The sequence below is a fragment of the Xenopus laevis genome, chromosome 6L (genome assembly GCF_017654675.1).
Source record: "Xenopus laevis strain J_2021 chromosome 6L, Xenopus_laevis_v10.1, whole genome shotgun sequence".
Classification (NCBI taxonomy): domain Eukaryota; kingdom Metazoa; phylum Chordata; class Amphibia; order Anura; family Pipidae; genus Xenopus; species Xenopus laevis.
The window spans coordinates 142,539,682-142,552,465 of NC_054381.1; the positions used below are offsets into that span (position 1 = coordinate 142,539,682).

A 12,784-nucleotide genomic window follows, 5' to 3' on the forward strand; every position below is an offset into this window, starting at 1 on the left:
CAGAGGAAAATATTGAGATATTGTGCTGTGTTCCGCTTGTATTATAGACTACCCGCTGAATATATATCATTATACGGTTTGTGTGTCTGTGATTACGATCTGCACCCTACATTGACAGGATCTCCATTAGCTATGAAAGCAGGGGGTTACTGACAACAACTGAAGCATTTATCATTGTGTAGTGGTGTTGTATTCCTTATTTATAATACAATATATTATTTTGATAACTCTAAAGGTTTTTGCAACACTCTTGTGTTTCTGTCTCAGTCATAGTAAATGCAGAGCGAATAATTGCAAGGGTCTTCCCGATCGATATCTGGCCACAATATAGATCGGGAAGGTTTAATTTTTCCTGTGACAGACCCTTCGGAGCTCATTGCTCCTCGTTGTAATCCGTTCCCTAGGGTCGAACGTTTGATTACCCCGATATAGCTCTGCTGTTGGTGGACATACTGGGGAAAGATCCGCTCTGTTGGTGATGTCGCCAGACGAGAGGATCTCTTCATGGATGGCCAGCTTAACATTCGAGATAAATATCTCTGGAGATGTTGCCTATAGCAGCCAATCAGATCTTTGCTTTTGTTTTCTAATTTGTAGGTGACTGTTTGGTTGCCACGGGCTACATCTCCATAGGTCTCCAGAGGGATCTGTTTTCCATAGTGTCCTATTTTCTCAAACATTCATTATAAATCCATTTTGATGGCATTACAATTACAGAAAAATGGTGCACCAAAACAGGAGGTCCCAATAATTCCAGATAAATAATTCCAGATGTATACAATGAGATAACACTTACATGTTTTATCACGAGTGTCTAGTGGGTTATTCTAGGACTATGAATTGTTTTTATAGATGGTTGAGGTAGGCTAAATATAAGGGTTGAATTGTGAGGGTTTGGATTAGACTTCTGCATTTACTAAAAGTTCTAGTGAAAAGGTATTATCAAATACAGAAATTCTGATTGCTCTTCTCTTTGCTGTCATAGGAAAAGAAGCCCTTCAATACCTAGAGACCAGAATCTGAGATATGATACAAGGGACGATATAGGTGAACATTCACAGCATGCTACATCAGACAACGCCATGCCTAGATCACCATCAGACTACTCGGACAGACGATTGCAACGAGAGTCTCAGCTCTATGATGAGCCTGAGCACGGTGACTACAGGAGAAGTAGGCGGCGCTCCAATGAGTATTCGGTAGATGAGGAGGATATCCAAGACAGGGAGGAATATGAAAGGCAGAGAAGAGAGGAGGAGTACCAGACAAGGTACCGGAGTGACCCCAACTTGGCCAGGTATCCTGTTAAACCGCAACCATATGAAGAGCAAATGCGCATTCATGCAGAGGTTTCAAGGGCTCGACAACGAAGGCACAGTGATGTGTCTTTGGCTCAGACAGAATTTGAGGAGTCTCGGATGTCAACATTGAGGATGGATCGACCTTCAAGGCAGAGATCTGCGTCAGAGCGTAGAGCAGCAATGGAAAGCCAGCGTTCTTATTCAATAGAAAGAACTAGAGATGTTCAAGGGCCTGGTCCTGGTCGGCAAAGGACCTCAAATCATAGTCCCCCAACGCCAAGAAGGAGTCCTATTCCCAATGATAGGCCAGATATGAGGCACAGTGATTCTTTACGGAAACAGCACCACTTGGACCCGAGCTCCGCCGTAAGGAAAACCAAAAGGGAAAAAATGGAAACTATGTTACGGAATGATTCACTTAGCTCGGATCAGTCTGAATCTGTCCGGCCCCCACCACCAAAGCCTCATAAAACAAAAAAGGGAGGTAAAATGCGTCAGGTTTCCTTGAGCAGTTCAGAAGAAGAGTTGGCTTCTACCCCGGAGTACACGAGCTGTGATGATGTGGAGATTGAGAGCGAAAGTGTTAGTGAGAAAGGTAAGGTGAAATGATTTGGTCTATTCATGGACAATTTGTCTAACTTTTTAGATGTTTATCCCTACACAGGCTTCATCCTTTATCCAATACTGATGTATTAATATATGTGTCTTACTGATGCTTTCCTTCATTGCGTTATATTGTTATGTATTGATGCTAAAAAAAATTGGCTTAATAAGCAATGGAGATATAACCAATGCTTCTCTTCTCTAGCTCTACAAACCCTGCTTTTGTATAACTGTAATAGAACATAACAAGCTTTTTATTCTGGTGTAGCGTTCCTGAAGTCTGGCTACTCCACAGATTAGCCTGAGCTATGGGTAAGGTGTTTTACTTTTTCTATACTCCTGGTACTAATAAGCCATATATATATATATATATATATATATATATATATATATATATATATATATATATATATTTAGGTATGTCTATTTCTGGTAAAGTATCTAACAGCTTTAGCTTCTGACTGTCCTTATAGTATCAGTGGAAAACAAATCCAGGCTTCCCTTGCAAAGCTCATGCAAAGCCATCTCAGCCAGGGTAACATAACATGTAGTCAAACTCTTAATTGGAAAATATTGTCAGCTACAACAAATAAAAGCCCACATTAAAGGAGCAGTTACCCCTATAATGACCTTCATTGTAGATTAATATAACGTAAGCAAGTAGGTCACAGACTCCCAGCAGTCAGAGGACAGATTTATTGCAAAGCCGCAATGTGTTTTGTTCTTTTTTGTAATACAGGTATGAGATCTGTTATCTTGAAACCCATTATCCAGAAAGCACCAAATTACAGGAAGGCAATCTCCACTTTAATCAAATAATTCAAATTTTAAAATAAATTCTCTTTTCTCTATAATGCAGGTATGGGACCTGTTTTCCAAAATACTTGGGACAAAGGATCTTTCCGTTATTTGGATCTTCATACTTTAAGGGGCACATTTACTTAGCTCGAGTGAAGGATTAGAAGGAAAAAAACTTTACATTTCGCAAGTTTTTTTATTGGCTACTTCGACCATTGAATTGGCTTCGACTACGACTTTGACTTCGAATTGAACGTTTCAAACTAAAAATCGTTCGACTATTTGGCCATTCGATAGTCGAAGTACTGTCTCTTTAAAAAAAATTTGACCGCCTACTTCGCCACCTAAAACCTATCGAGCACCAATGTTAGCCTATGGGGAAGGTCCCCATAGGTTTTCCTAGCAATTTGTTTTTGAAGGAAAATCGTTTGATCGATGAATTAAAATCCTTCGAATCGTTCGATATTCAAAGTCGAAAGGATTTAACTTCGATGGTCGAATATCGAGGGTTAATTAACCCTCGATATTCGACCCATAGTAAATGTGCCGCATAGTCTACTAGGAAATCATGTAAATATTAACTAAACCCAATAGGCTGGTTTTGCTAAGGGTTAATTATATCTTAGTTAGGATAGTTATCTGGAAACCCATAATCCAGAAAGCACCAAATTACAGGAAGGCAATCTCCCATAGACTCTACTTTAATCAAGTAATTCAAATAAAAAAAAAAATCCTTTTTATCTATAGTACAGGTATGGGGCATGTTTTCCAGAATACTCGGGACCTGGGGTTTTCCAGATAATGGATCATTCCGTTATTTGAATCTTCATACTTTGTCTAGTAGTTCAAATCATATAAACGTTAAATAAACCCAATAGGCTGGTTTTGCTTCCAATAAGGGTTAGTTATAACGTGATCAAGAACAAGCTACTGTTTATTACAGAGGAAAAGGAAATCATTTTTAAAAATGTGGATTAATTTGATAAAATGAAGTTTACGGGAGACGGCCTTTTTGTAAATTGGATCTTTCTGGATAATGGGTTTCCGGATAACAGATCCCATACCTGTAATAAAACAGTGGCTTGTACTTGATCCAAACTAAGATCTAATTAAGAAAAAATGTAGTTGGGGAGCACCTTCCATCAATCACAGGAAATGGTGTGCAGGGTCAAATAGTAATTGTAGTGAAAAAAGAGAAAAAAAGAGAAAAAGAGCTGACCCATATAATTGCACCTTCCCATCCAAATACAAAACTCCGGTGAAGCCAATTAATAAAACATAACCTTTAATGATTAATTAAAACAAGTCTAGAAAACACAATTAAAAATATGGTTAGGTATAGGGGGCTGATTGACACAGCACCTATGGGTTCAAAGAGACGTGTGCCAGCAGCACTTAAGTCGTTTACAGATACGGTTGGGAATCGTTGTGGTGAAATTTAGGCGTGTAGGCCAAGCACTATTTCAAATAGCCACAACCAGGAAACAGCCCGTACCCCACCAACCCCTTCACCCACTTGAGGATCTCTCCCGTTGTGGTATTGGGTTTTTAGGATTGTAAGCAAAGGCCAAATAGCGCAAACATCAAGATACTTGAATTAATAGTGCCAGACCCACGGATAAATGTTTACTCAATGCCAAACCCACCCCTTCACCCACTTGAGAAGCCCTCCCTCGTGGTATCGGGTCGGATGAACAAAACCAGATGACAAACTCTGGAATACTTTGTTGCTACAGAGACTGATAGTGCTATATTGCTTCAGTATCTAAATTGTATCGAGCAAAGTAACAACCCGCGGATCATTTCAATATCCAACCCCTTCACCCACATTGATCACCTCCCGATCCGTTTAACCCTGTGGAGCAAATCTGTGTCCCTATCAGACGCCTGCCTAACCAAAACTAAAAATGCGCCTGACGCGCGTTTCACCCGCCAAGTTGCGGGCTTTGTCAAAGGCTAAGAAACAGACCGGTGTTGCACCTCTATTTACCACCGCGGAAGAGCCAGTAACCGTTCGAATTCGGCCAATCGGATTAAGATCTAATTAATCCTTATTGGAGGCAAAACAATCCAATTGGGTTTAATGGAGATCCAAATTACGGAAAGACCCCTTATCCAGAAAACCCCAGGTCCCAAGCATTCTGGATAACAGGTTCCATTTGATTCTGTATTATTCTGATTCACCATTTGATAAATTCGCCTTTAAAAATCCCATAAAAATGAATGGACAAAGGAGTTATTTCACGCTAGCGGACTGTGGTGATCTCTAACTTCACTCTTTGGGGTATATTTATCAAAGAGTGAAGATAGAGATCGCCACAGTCCTCTGGAGTGAAATTCCGCCACTCTCCATTCATTTCTATGGGATTTTTAAAGGCGTATTTATCAAAGGATTTCACTTTCACCCATTGATAAATACTCTTTTAAACATCCAATAGAAATAAATGGAGAGTGGCGGAATTTCACTCCAGAGGACCGTGGTGATCTCTAACTTCATTCTTTGATAAATATAGCCCTTTGATTTATGTTATGCTGTACAGTACTATTCATGCCCCCAAGCTTGGGGGCAGATTTACTAAATGGCGAATTGTCGCCAGGGACCGTTTCATACACATCGCCCCACTTCGCCATGTGCAAATTCGCTACCACTACGCTAATTTGCAAATATGCGAAGTTGCACCCTGGGTGCCGACTGCTGGTGACTTTTCGCTATTGTTACTTCGGCAGTGCGAGCATTTCATCACGAATATTCGTTAACGTTAGTTTGTGCCTAGCGAAAATTCGCTAGTGATCTTGCGCTTAGGTCAATTTGCATACGGCGGGTAATTTAAAGTTGTATGGACGTCTTTATTATAAATGTTGCTGCAAATGGTTTAAGTTACCGGTTTATATTACACATGTCCAGGGAACCTTAATAAAGACAAGAGAGTTAATATAATGCCCTACACATGAGTCCACTGTAAAATAAATGTTCCCTATGTTATGAAATGTCTGGAGAAAACCGGTTATCCAAAAAAAGTTTGTCAGGATTTTGCAGGCAATTCCGCTTCAAAAAAAAGGAAAAGTCGCCAGCATTTGGGACTCTAATACATTTTCGGCAGACAGGAAGTGACAGAAGATTGAGGAAGATCTAGCTGCTTTATAGCAAAGTCAACTCTGGCGAAAGAGGTAACGTTCAGTAAAATCCGCACTTGAAATTGCGGAGTAACGACCTTTCGCCAGAGCGAAAAGTCGACTGGCGATATAGTGTGAACGAACGCTAGCGACAGTCTCACTAACGAATTGGCGCCTGCGCCTGTTAGGGAATTGGAGATGTCATTGCGGATGGTAACGCTGGCGAAAAGTCGCTAGCGTTAGCCACTTCGCCCTTTAGTGGATGGCATAGTAGTGGATATATTCTGTATTATCATCAGTACAAGATGTGCATCTGGGATCCTTTTCTTGTGATTAACTGAACTCGGCCATCAAAGGCAATCAGAAGACGTCGTTTTGATTAAACACAAAGCAGTATGAACCTTTTCCCAAGGTGTAATGCAAGCTAGGTTACTTGGTTGTACGTTAATCACGGCAGCAGGTCCGGACTGAGAATTAAAATAGTCCCTGGCATTTCAGTTACACAGAGGCCCAATCAGCCCACATAGAGGCCCAAACAGCCCCATCAGCCCACTAAATACTGACTTTCTATGGGACCTTATAGCAGCCCCTCTGGCATTTGCCAGAACCCACAGATTGCCAGTCCGGGCCTGCACGGCAGCACTGTGTGTGGGTTTGTGGTGGATCCCTTTAATAGACTAAATGAGAGGCCTTAGATGGGAGGTTTGTGCCTTAAACTATTGCTTATTGATTTGAAATCTTGACTTGTAATGGCATTGAAACGAGGCTTCCAGCGTTTGCAAGGTCGCTGGGATAATGTGGATTCAGTGCATGGAGCCAGTGCAAAGGGTAGCTCTCAATTTTTCAGCAGACACATTTGCAGGGGCAGCAAATATATAAAAATAGATACACAGGTATAGGACCTGTTATCCAGAAGTACAAGCTACTGTTTTATTATTACAGAGAAAAAGGAAATCATTTTTAAAAAATTTGGATTATTTTGATAAAATGGAGTCTATGGAAGACAGCCATTCCATAATTCGGAGCTTTCTGGATATCTAGTTTCCGGATAAAGGAAGCACTAAAGGGGTTGTTCACCTTTCAGTTAACTTTTAGTATAAGGTAGAGAGTGATATTCTGAGACAATTTGCAATTGGTTTTCATTTTTTATTATTTGTGGTTTTTGAGTTATTTAGCTTTTCATTCAGCAGCTCTTCAGTTTGCAATTTCAGCTATATGGTTGCTGGGGTCTAAATTCCCATAGCAACCATGCATTGATTTGAATAAGAGACTGGAATATGAACAGGAGAGGAACGGAATAGAAAGATGAGTAATATAAAGTAACAATACATTTGTAGACTTACAGAGCATTTGTTTTTTTAGATGGGTTCAGTGACCCTCATTTGAAAACTGGAAAGAAGGCAAATAATTAAAAAAATTATAAAAAAAATATATATATAATGAAGACCAATTGCAAAGTTGCTTAGAATTGGCCATGCAATAATATACCACGAGTTAACTTAAAGGTAAACCACCCCTTTAAGAGATGAACCTCCGGATTGTGGTTTGTGCTTCTGAGATATTTGCAGGCTTTTGGCTCAACTGAGAGTCAGCAACATGGGATCCGTTATCCGGAATCCCGTTATCCAGAAAGATCTGAATTATGGAAAGGTTGTCTCCCAATTTTATCCAAATAATCCAAATTTTTAAAAATGGTTTCCTTTTACTCTGTAATAATAAAACAGTACCTTGTATTTGATCCCGGCTAAAATATAATTAATCCTTATTGGGAGCAAACCCAGAATATTGGATTTATTTTATGTTTATATGATTTTCTAGTAGAAAAATATGTATGAAAATCCAAATTCCAGAAAAACTCAGGTCCTGTGCATTCTGGATTACAGGTCCCATGCCTGTATAAGAAAATACATAGAAAGTGCATAGACAGGTAGGGTCGCTGACACCCTGAGCCTTCAAACATCAGTTGAGCTGAAAACCTTTCTAGCAGTATAAAACTGCTATTATCTCAGAAGCCATTTGAAACAGAGAATTAATGCAATTTGCAAAAGTGCTCAGTCTAACTTAAAGTTTACACCAACAATTTTTTTGGGTTAAGATCTCCTTTAACTAAGCCCTTTCATGGCATGCCATATAATGTTCTTCCACTTTCTGTTAACTACAAATTATTGTAATGTTTTCGGTGTCTTAGGAGACATTCAAGTGCTCTTCTTCTCCTTTTCCTCCTCTAGTCTCCTCTTAAATTGCATAAAAATTAATGCTAACGCAAAGTCTTTTTTATAATTAATTAGTATTTCTTATATGAACCAAGGAACTCCACTTTTTTTATTTCAAGGACTGCCGGCCATGCAATGTTATTTTTTCTTACCATCCATGGACAATGTTCTTCTTAAGTCTGTCCCTGCTAAATATGGAAGTTTGGTAGCATTCAGATGTAAAAAGAGTTGGGGAGCAACACAAGCATGGAAATAGTTCAAGGGTTGCCAAATAAGGGTTGTGATTGGCTATTTGGTAGCCCCTATGTGGACTTGCAGCCTACAGGAGACTCTGTTTGGCAGTACATCTAGTTTTTATACAGCCAAAACTTGCCTCCAAACCTGGAATTTAAAAAGAAGCACCTGCTTTGAGACCACTGGGAGCAACATCCAAGGGATTGGTGAACAATATGTTGCCCACAAGCCACTGTTTGGGGATCAACACTTTCGAGAAACGAATGCCTTAAAAACGGTTCACTGTAAAAGTATTACACTTGTCTCCTGGAGACCTTCCCTGACAGTCAATGGTGGAGCCAAGTGCAGCAGTGGAGCTTATTTCCCAGAGAGGCTGTTTTTAGCACAAGCCGGTAAATGTAGTTGTAGGGTAACTGGCTAAGTACCAGTGATTTACTGAAGGATTAGTGGCTCAGCTAATAGTCTTGCAATGAGCAGGTACAATGCAGGAGAGCAGAACTGTTATTGTATATAGTCATCTGGGGTTATTTCAAGCACAGCTTATGCAGTACATTAATAATATCAGGAAAAGTAATTTAGACATAGAAACATAGGGGCAGATTCATTAAAAGGCGAATTTTCTCCAGCGTCAGCTCAGCACCCTTCGCACCACTTTGCCAGGCGCAAATATGCTATGAATACGGTAATTCACTAAAATGCGAAGTTTCAAATATGCGCTAACAATCATTTGTGCCTAGCGAAACTTTGCTAGTGATCTTGCGCTTAGGTCAATTTGCATAGGGCGGGAAATTTAAAGTTGTATGGACGTCTTTATTATAAATGTTGCTGCAAATGGTATAAATTACTGGTTTATATTACAAATGTCCAGGGAACCTTAATAAAGACAAGAGAGTTAATATAATGCCCTACACATGAGCCCACTGTAAAATGAATGTTCCATATGTTATGAAATGTCTGGAGAAAACCGGTTACCCAAAAAAAGTAAGTTAGGACTTTTGCAGGCAATTTGGCTTATAAAAAGGAAAAGTCACCAGCATTTTTCAAACTTTGATGCATTTCCGGCTCACAGGATGTGATGTAAGTGATAGAAGATTGAGGAAGATCTAGCTGCTTTATAGCACTTCGTCGGGTCTGAGGGGGCAGGTGAATTTGCGGAGTAACGTCCGTTCTCCAGAGCGAAAAGTCGCCTGGCGATAGAGTGTGAATGACCTATAGCGATGGTCTGTTTCGCTAAAGAATTGGTGTCTGCGCCTGTTAGTAAATTGCAGAAGTCCCTGCAGGTGCTCACGCTAGCAGATTGTCGCTAGCGTTAGCCACTTCGCTCCTTAGTAAATCTGCCAACAAAGTCAGTCTGTAAAGAAGAATAAAAACTTGCATACATTTTGGGAAGTTAGACACTATATAAATGGTTCAGCAGCTGCTACATGGCCAAAGATTGATTTACTGTGAAGAACGAAGGGTTTCCTAAATCAATGTCCATCATTATTGTCACTTAGATCCACTGATGCCTGCTTAAGTCCGTGGAGATCCGGGAAGGAGATTTGACATGTCCAGCTCAACCAAAGTTTCAGCAATCTGTAGTGCCAGCAGTGCTAGGGATGCAGGTACAGGTATGGGATCCGTTATCCGGAAACCCGTTATCCAGAAAGTTTCGAATTATGGAATGCCCATCTCCCATAGACTCCATTATAATCAAATAATTAAAATTGTTCTAAATAATGTAATTTTTCTCTGTAATAATAAAACAGTAGCTTGTACTTGATCCCAACTAATATATAATTAATCCTTATTGGAAACAAAACCAGCCTATTGTGTTTTTTAATGTTTAAATGATTTTCTAGTAGACTTAAGGTATGAAGATCCAAATTACAGAAAGATCCTTTATCTGGAAAACCCCGGGTCCCAAGCATTCTGTATAACAGGTCCCATACCTGTACTAAGTACAGGGCAATACATCTACTGGTATACTAAGGTACCTCTCTGTAGAGACTATAAAAACCAGTTGTGTAGCATTAAGTTATGGTGGATTGGCCAGAAATCACCAGATTCCTTCCACAGGAGGTTATTTCTCTGACCACTTGGACCATCGTGTGTCAGTCCTCACTAGAATAAACCCACTCTGATGGCAAAACAGTAGTGGACTTTTTACATGTTTAAAAGTTTTTTTAGTTGCCTTAAGGCATGGCTCTCATACCTGTATATGGAAACTGGGTCAACAGCCACCTTGTTGCAGGCCAATATGGGTAATCATTTCAAAATCTTCCCCTGATTCACCTTCATACTGAGCCCCTCTATTCATTGTATACCATTCCCCCATCCCAATCTCAAATTAATGCTGCTAAGAGTACTCTGTCAAAAGAAACACCATATTTCTTTCCTTTTATTGTGTACACGTGGCCTTCTGTATCAGATTTCCTGTTTTCAGCTTAAACCTCCAGGACTTGGGCTTGAGCATGCTCAGTTTGCTCCTCTCCCTCCCTGTTGTAATCTAAGCTCAAAGCTATGAGCGAGCAAGGAGAGACTCAGCCAGGAAGTGATGTCAGAGCAAGCTAATATGGCAGCTGCTATCCTAAACAAACAGACACAGTGTCTAGAGTTGTTTACTCAGGTATGGAAAAGCATTCTAAAGAATGATGTTCTAGCTTGCACTGTTGTGGCAATATTGGCAATAAACTGCCTTGGTAGCTTTCCTTCTCTTTTAAAAAAAGAAAGAAGAGAATCATTACAATTTCCTATATAGTGTTGATTTCCCCAGTGCCTGCTATGAAGAGCAGTGATTGGCAGCTAGGCATTTGACATCTCTAAGAATGGATATTTTTAGCTGAATTTACTGCCAGCGCAGGGTCAGGCTGGTGACCTACGGGCTGGTTAGATTAACAGATTAAAAAGAAAAACCTTCTGTATCCTCATCACCAAAGATTATGTACAAAAAATATTCTTCTGGCTGGGACACAAACACCACAGTTCAAAAAAACACAAAGCAGCCTCTGTTTTTTTTAATGTAACCCAATTATTTACCCATGAGCCCATCTTTTGTTACATCTGTGTCGCGCCAACTGTCGTGGAAGTTCACATACCGGAGACCACTTAAAAAAATAAATTTTATTTGACACGAGTCCCATGGACTCTGAACTCACAAAGAGTCAGAATCCAGAACAAAGAAATCATAGAGTTTTTATAAACTTGGGATCGTATGATATAAGAACTTGCGGGCATAAAAGGGCGTCACCATTGCGAGACCATAGAGATATCTCATCACAGCACAGAAAAACAAAGAACTGCTCAAATAACTAATGAGGTGGTTCTTCCTCAAGGTCAATGTGATATGACCAAGTTAACTGGAGAACAGAACCCATCCAAGTCAGAGGGAGGGAATCTCCATACACAGAATTGTATTCTTTCTCACTGCCAAAGAAAGAACATTTGTTTATGTGCACAAAATACCATTATGTCCCACAATAGGAGAAAGGTCGCCATGAAGGTGTTTTCTTCTGCTTTTCTTCTTCATGTCTGGCTATTGGTAGTTAGGGGCAAAACTGCAGTGCAGCAGGAGAGTTCTGACCTCATGAACAGAAAAGGCTTCTGGGTAGTTGAACACAGCTATAACTATCTCTCATCATATCTGTCCATATAATACGTAAATGGAAATTCTTCATCCCCCTTCAAACCTCAGTTTTACATTGACACATTTTACATTTTCCTGGCTTTTTTTTTTTCTCTCGGGGTCCCAAACAGATTTCTCATCATGACAATGGAGTGCCGCAGCTGCATGGTTACTGAGCAGAACTACAACTTCCAGCGGGACCCACGGGTCGGATGGGATTCGGGTTGACTTTGCTGTGCTGTTTGTGGATAGCGACCTTACACTGGCGGCTTCCGGTTTTATAGGTGCGCACCTGCCCCGCCCTGCGGGCACGGGTCTGTTTGTGGAAGGCAGAAGTCGGGTGCGGGTCGAGTTTTTCTCGACATCGCTATTTGCTTGTGTGACTGTAGGGCTGTGATTGGCTATCTAATGCCTACTGTGATTCTGGCAGAGATTATGAGGACACGCATACCCATCAATTGAAACAGGGACCAGAGCAGATCATTTTAAAAGATCAAATTCATTTTTAGGACAGAGTGAAACCAGTACGAAATCATATTTCTTATTGCCTACTCGATTGGGGAGATTTTCACTTATGCTTTATGCTTCCTTTAAGAAAAGAGCACAGGTATAGGATCCCTTATACTGAAACCCGATATCCAGAAAGCTCCGAATTACGGAATGGCTGTCTCCCATAGACTCCATTTTATACAAATAATCCAAATTTTTAAAAATGATTTCCTTTTTCTCTGTAACAATAAAACAGTAACTTGTACTTGATTCAAACTAAGATATAATTTATCCTTATTGGAAGCAAAACAAGCCTATTGGGTTTATTTAATGTTTAAATGAATTTCTAGCAGACTTAAGGCATGAAGACCCAAATTACGGAAAGATCCGTTATCCGGAAAACCCCAGGTCCCGAGCATTCTGGATAA

General features: G+C 40.1%; 1 protein-coding gene across 20 annotated transcripts in view; it reads left to right on the plus strand.

Moving 5' to 3' along the window:
• The window catches only part of LOC108719375 (regulating synaptic membrane exocytosis protein 2), a 360,080-nt gene that overhangs the window by 150,164 nt on the left and 197,132 nt on the right, over nt 1-12,784 (plus strand). For all 20 annotated transcript variants that reach the window (XM_041566588.1, XM_041566589.1, XM_041566590.1 and 17 more), the window contains one exon: nt 986-1,896. In XM_041566588.1, the coding sequence (XP_041422522.1) occupies nt 986-1,896 (911 nt within the window). The remainder of the gene's footprint in view (nt 1-985; nt 1,897-12,784) is intronic.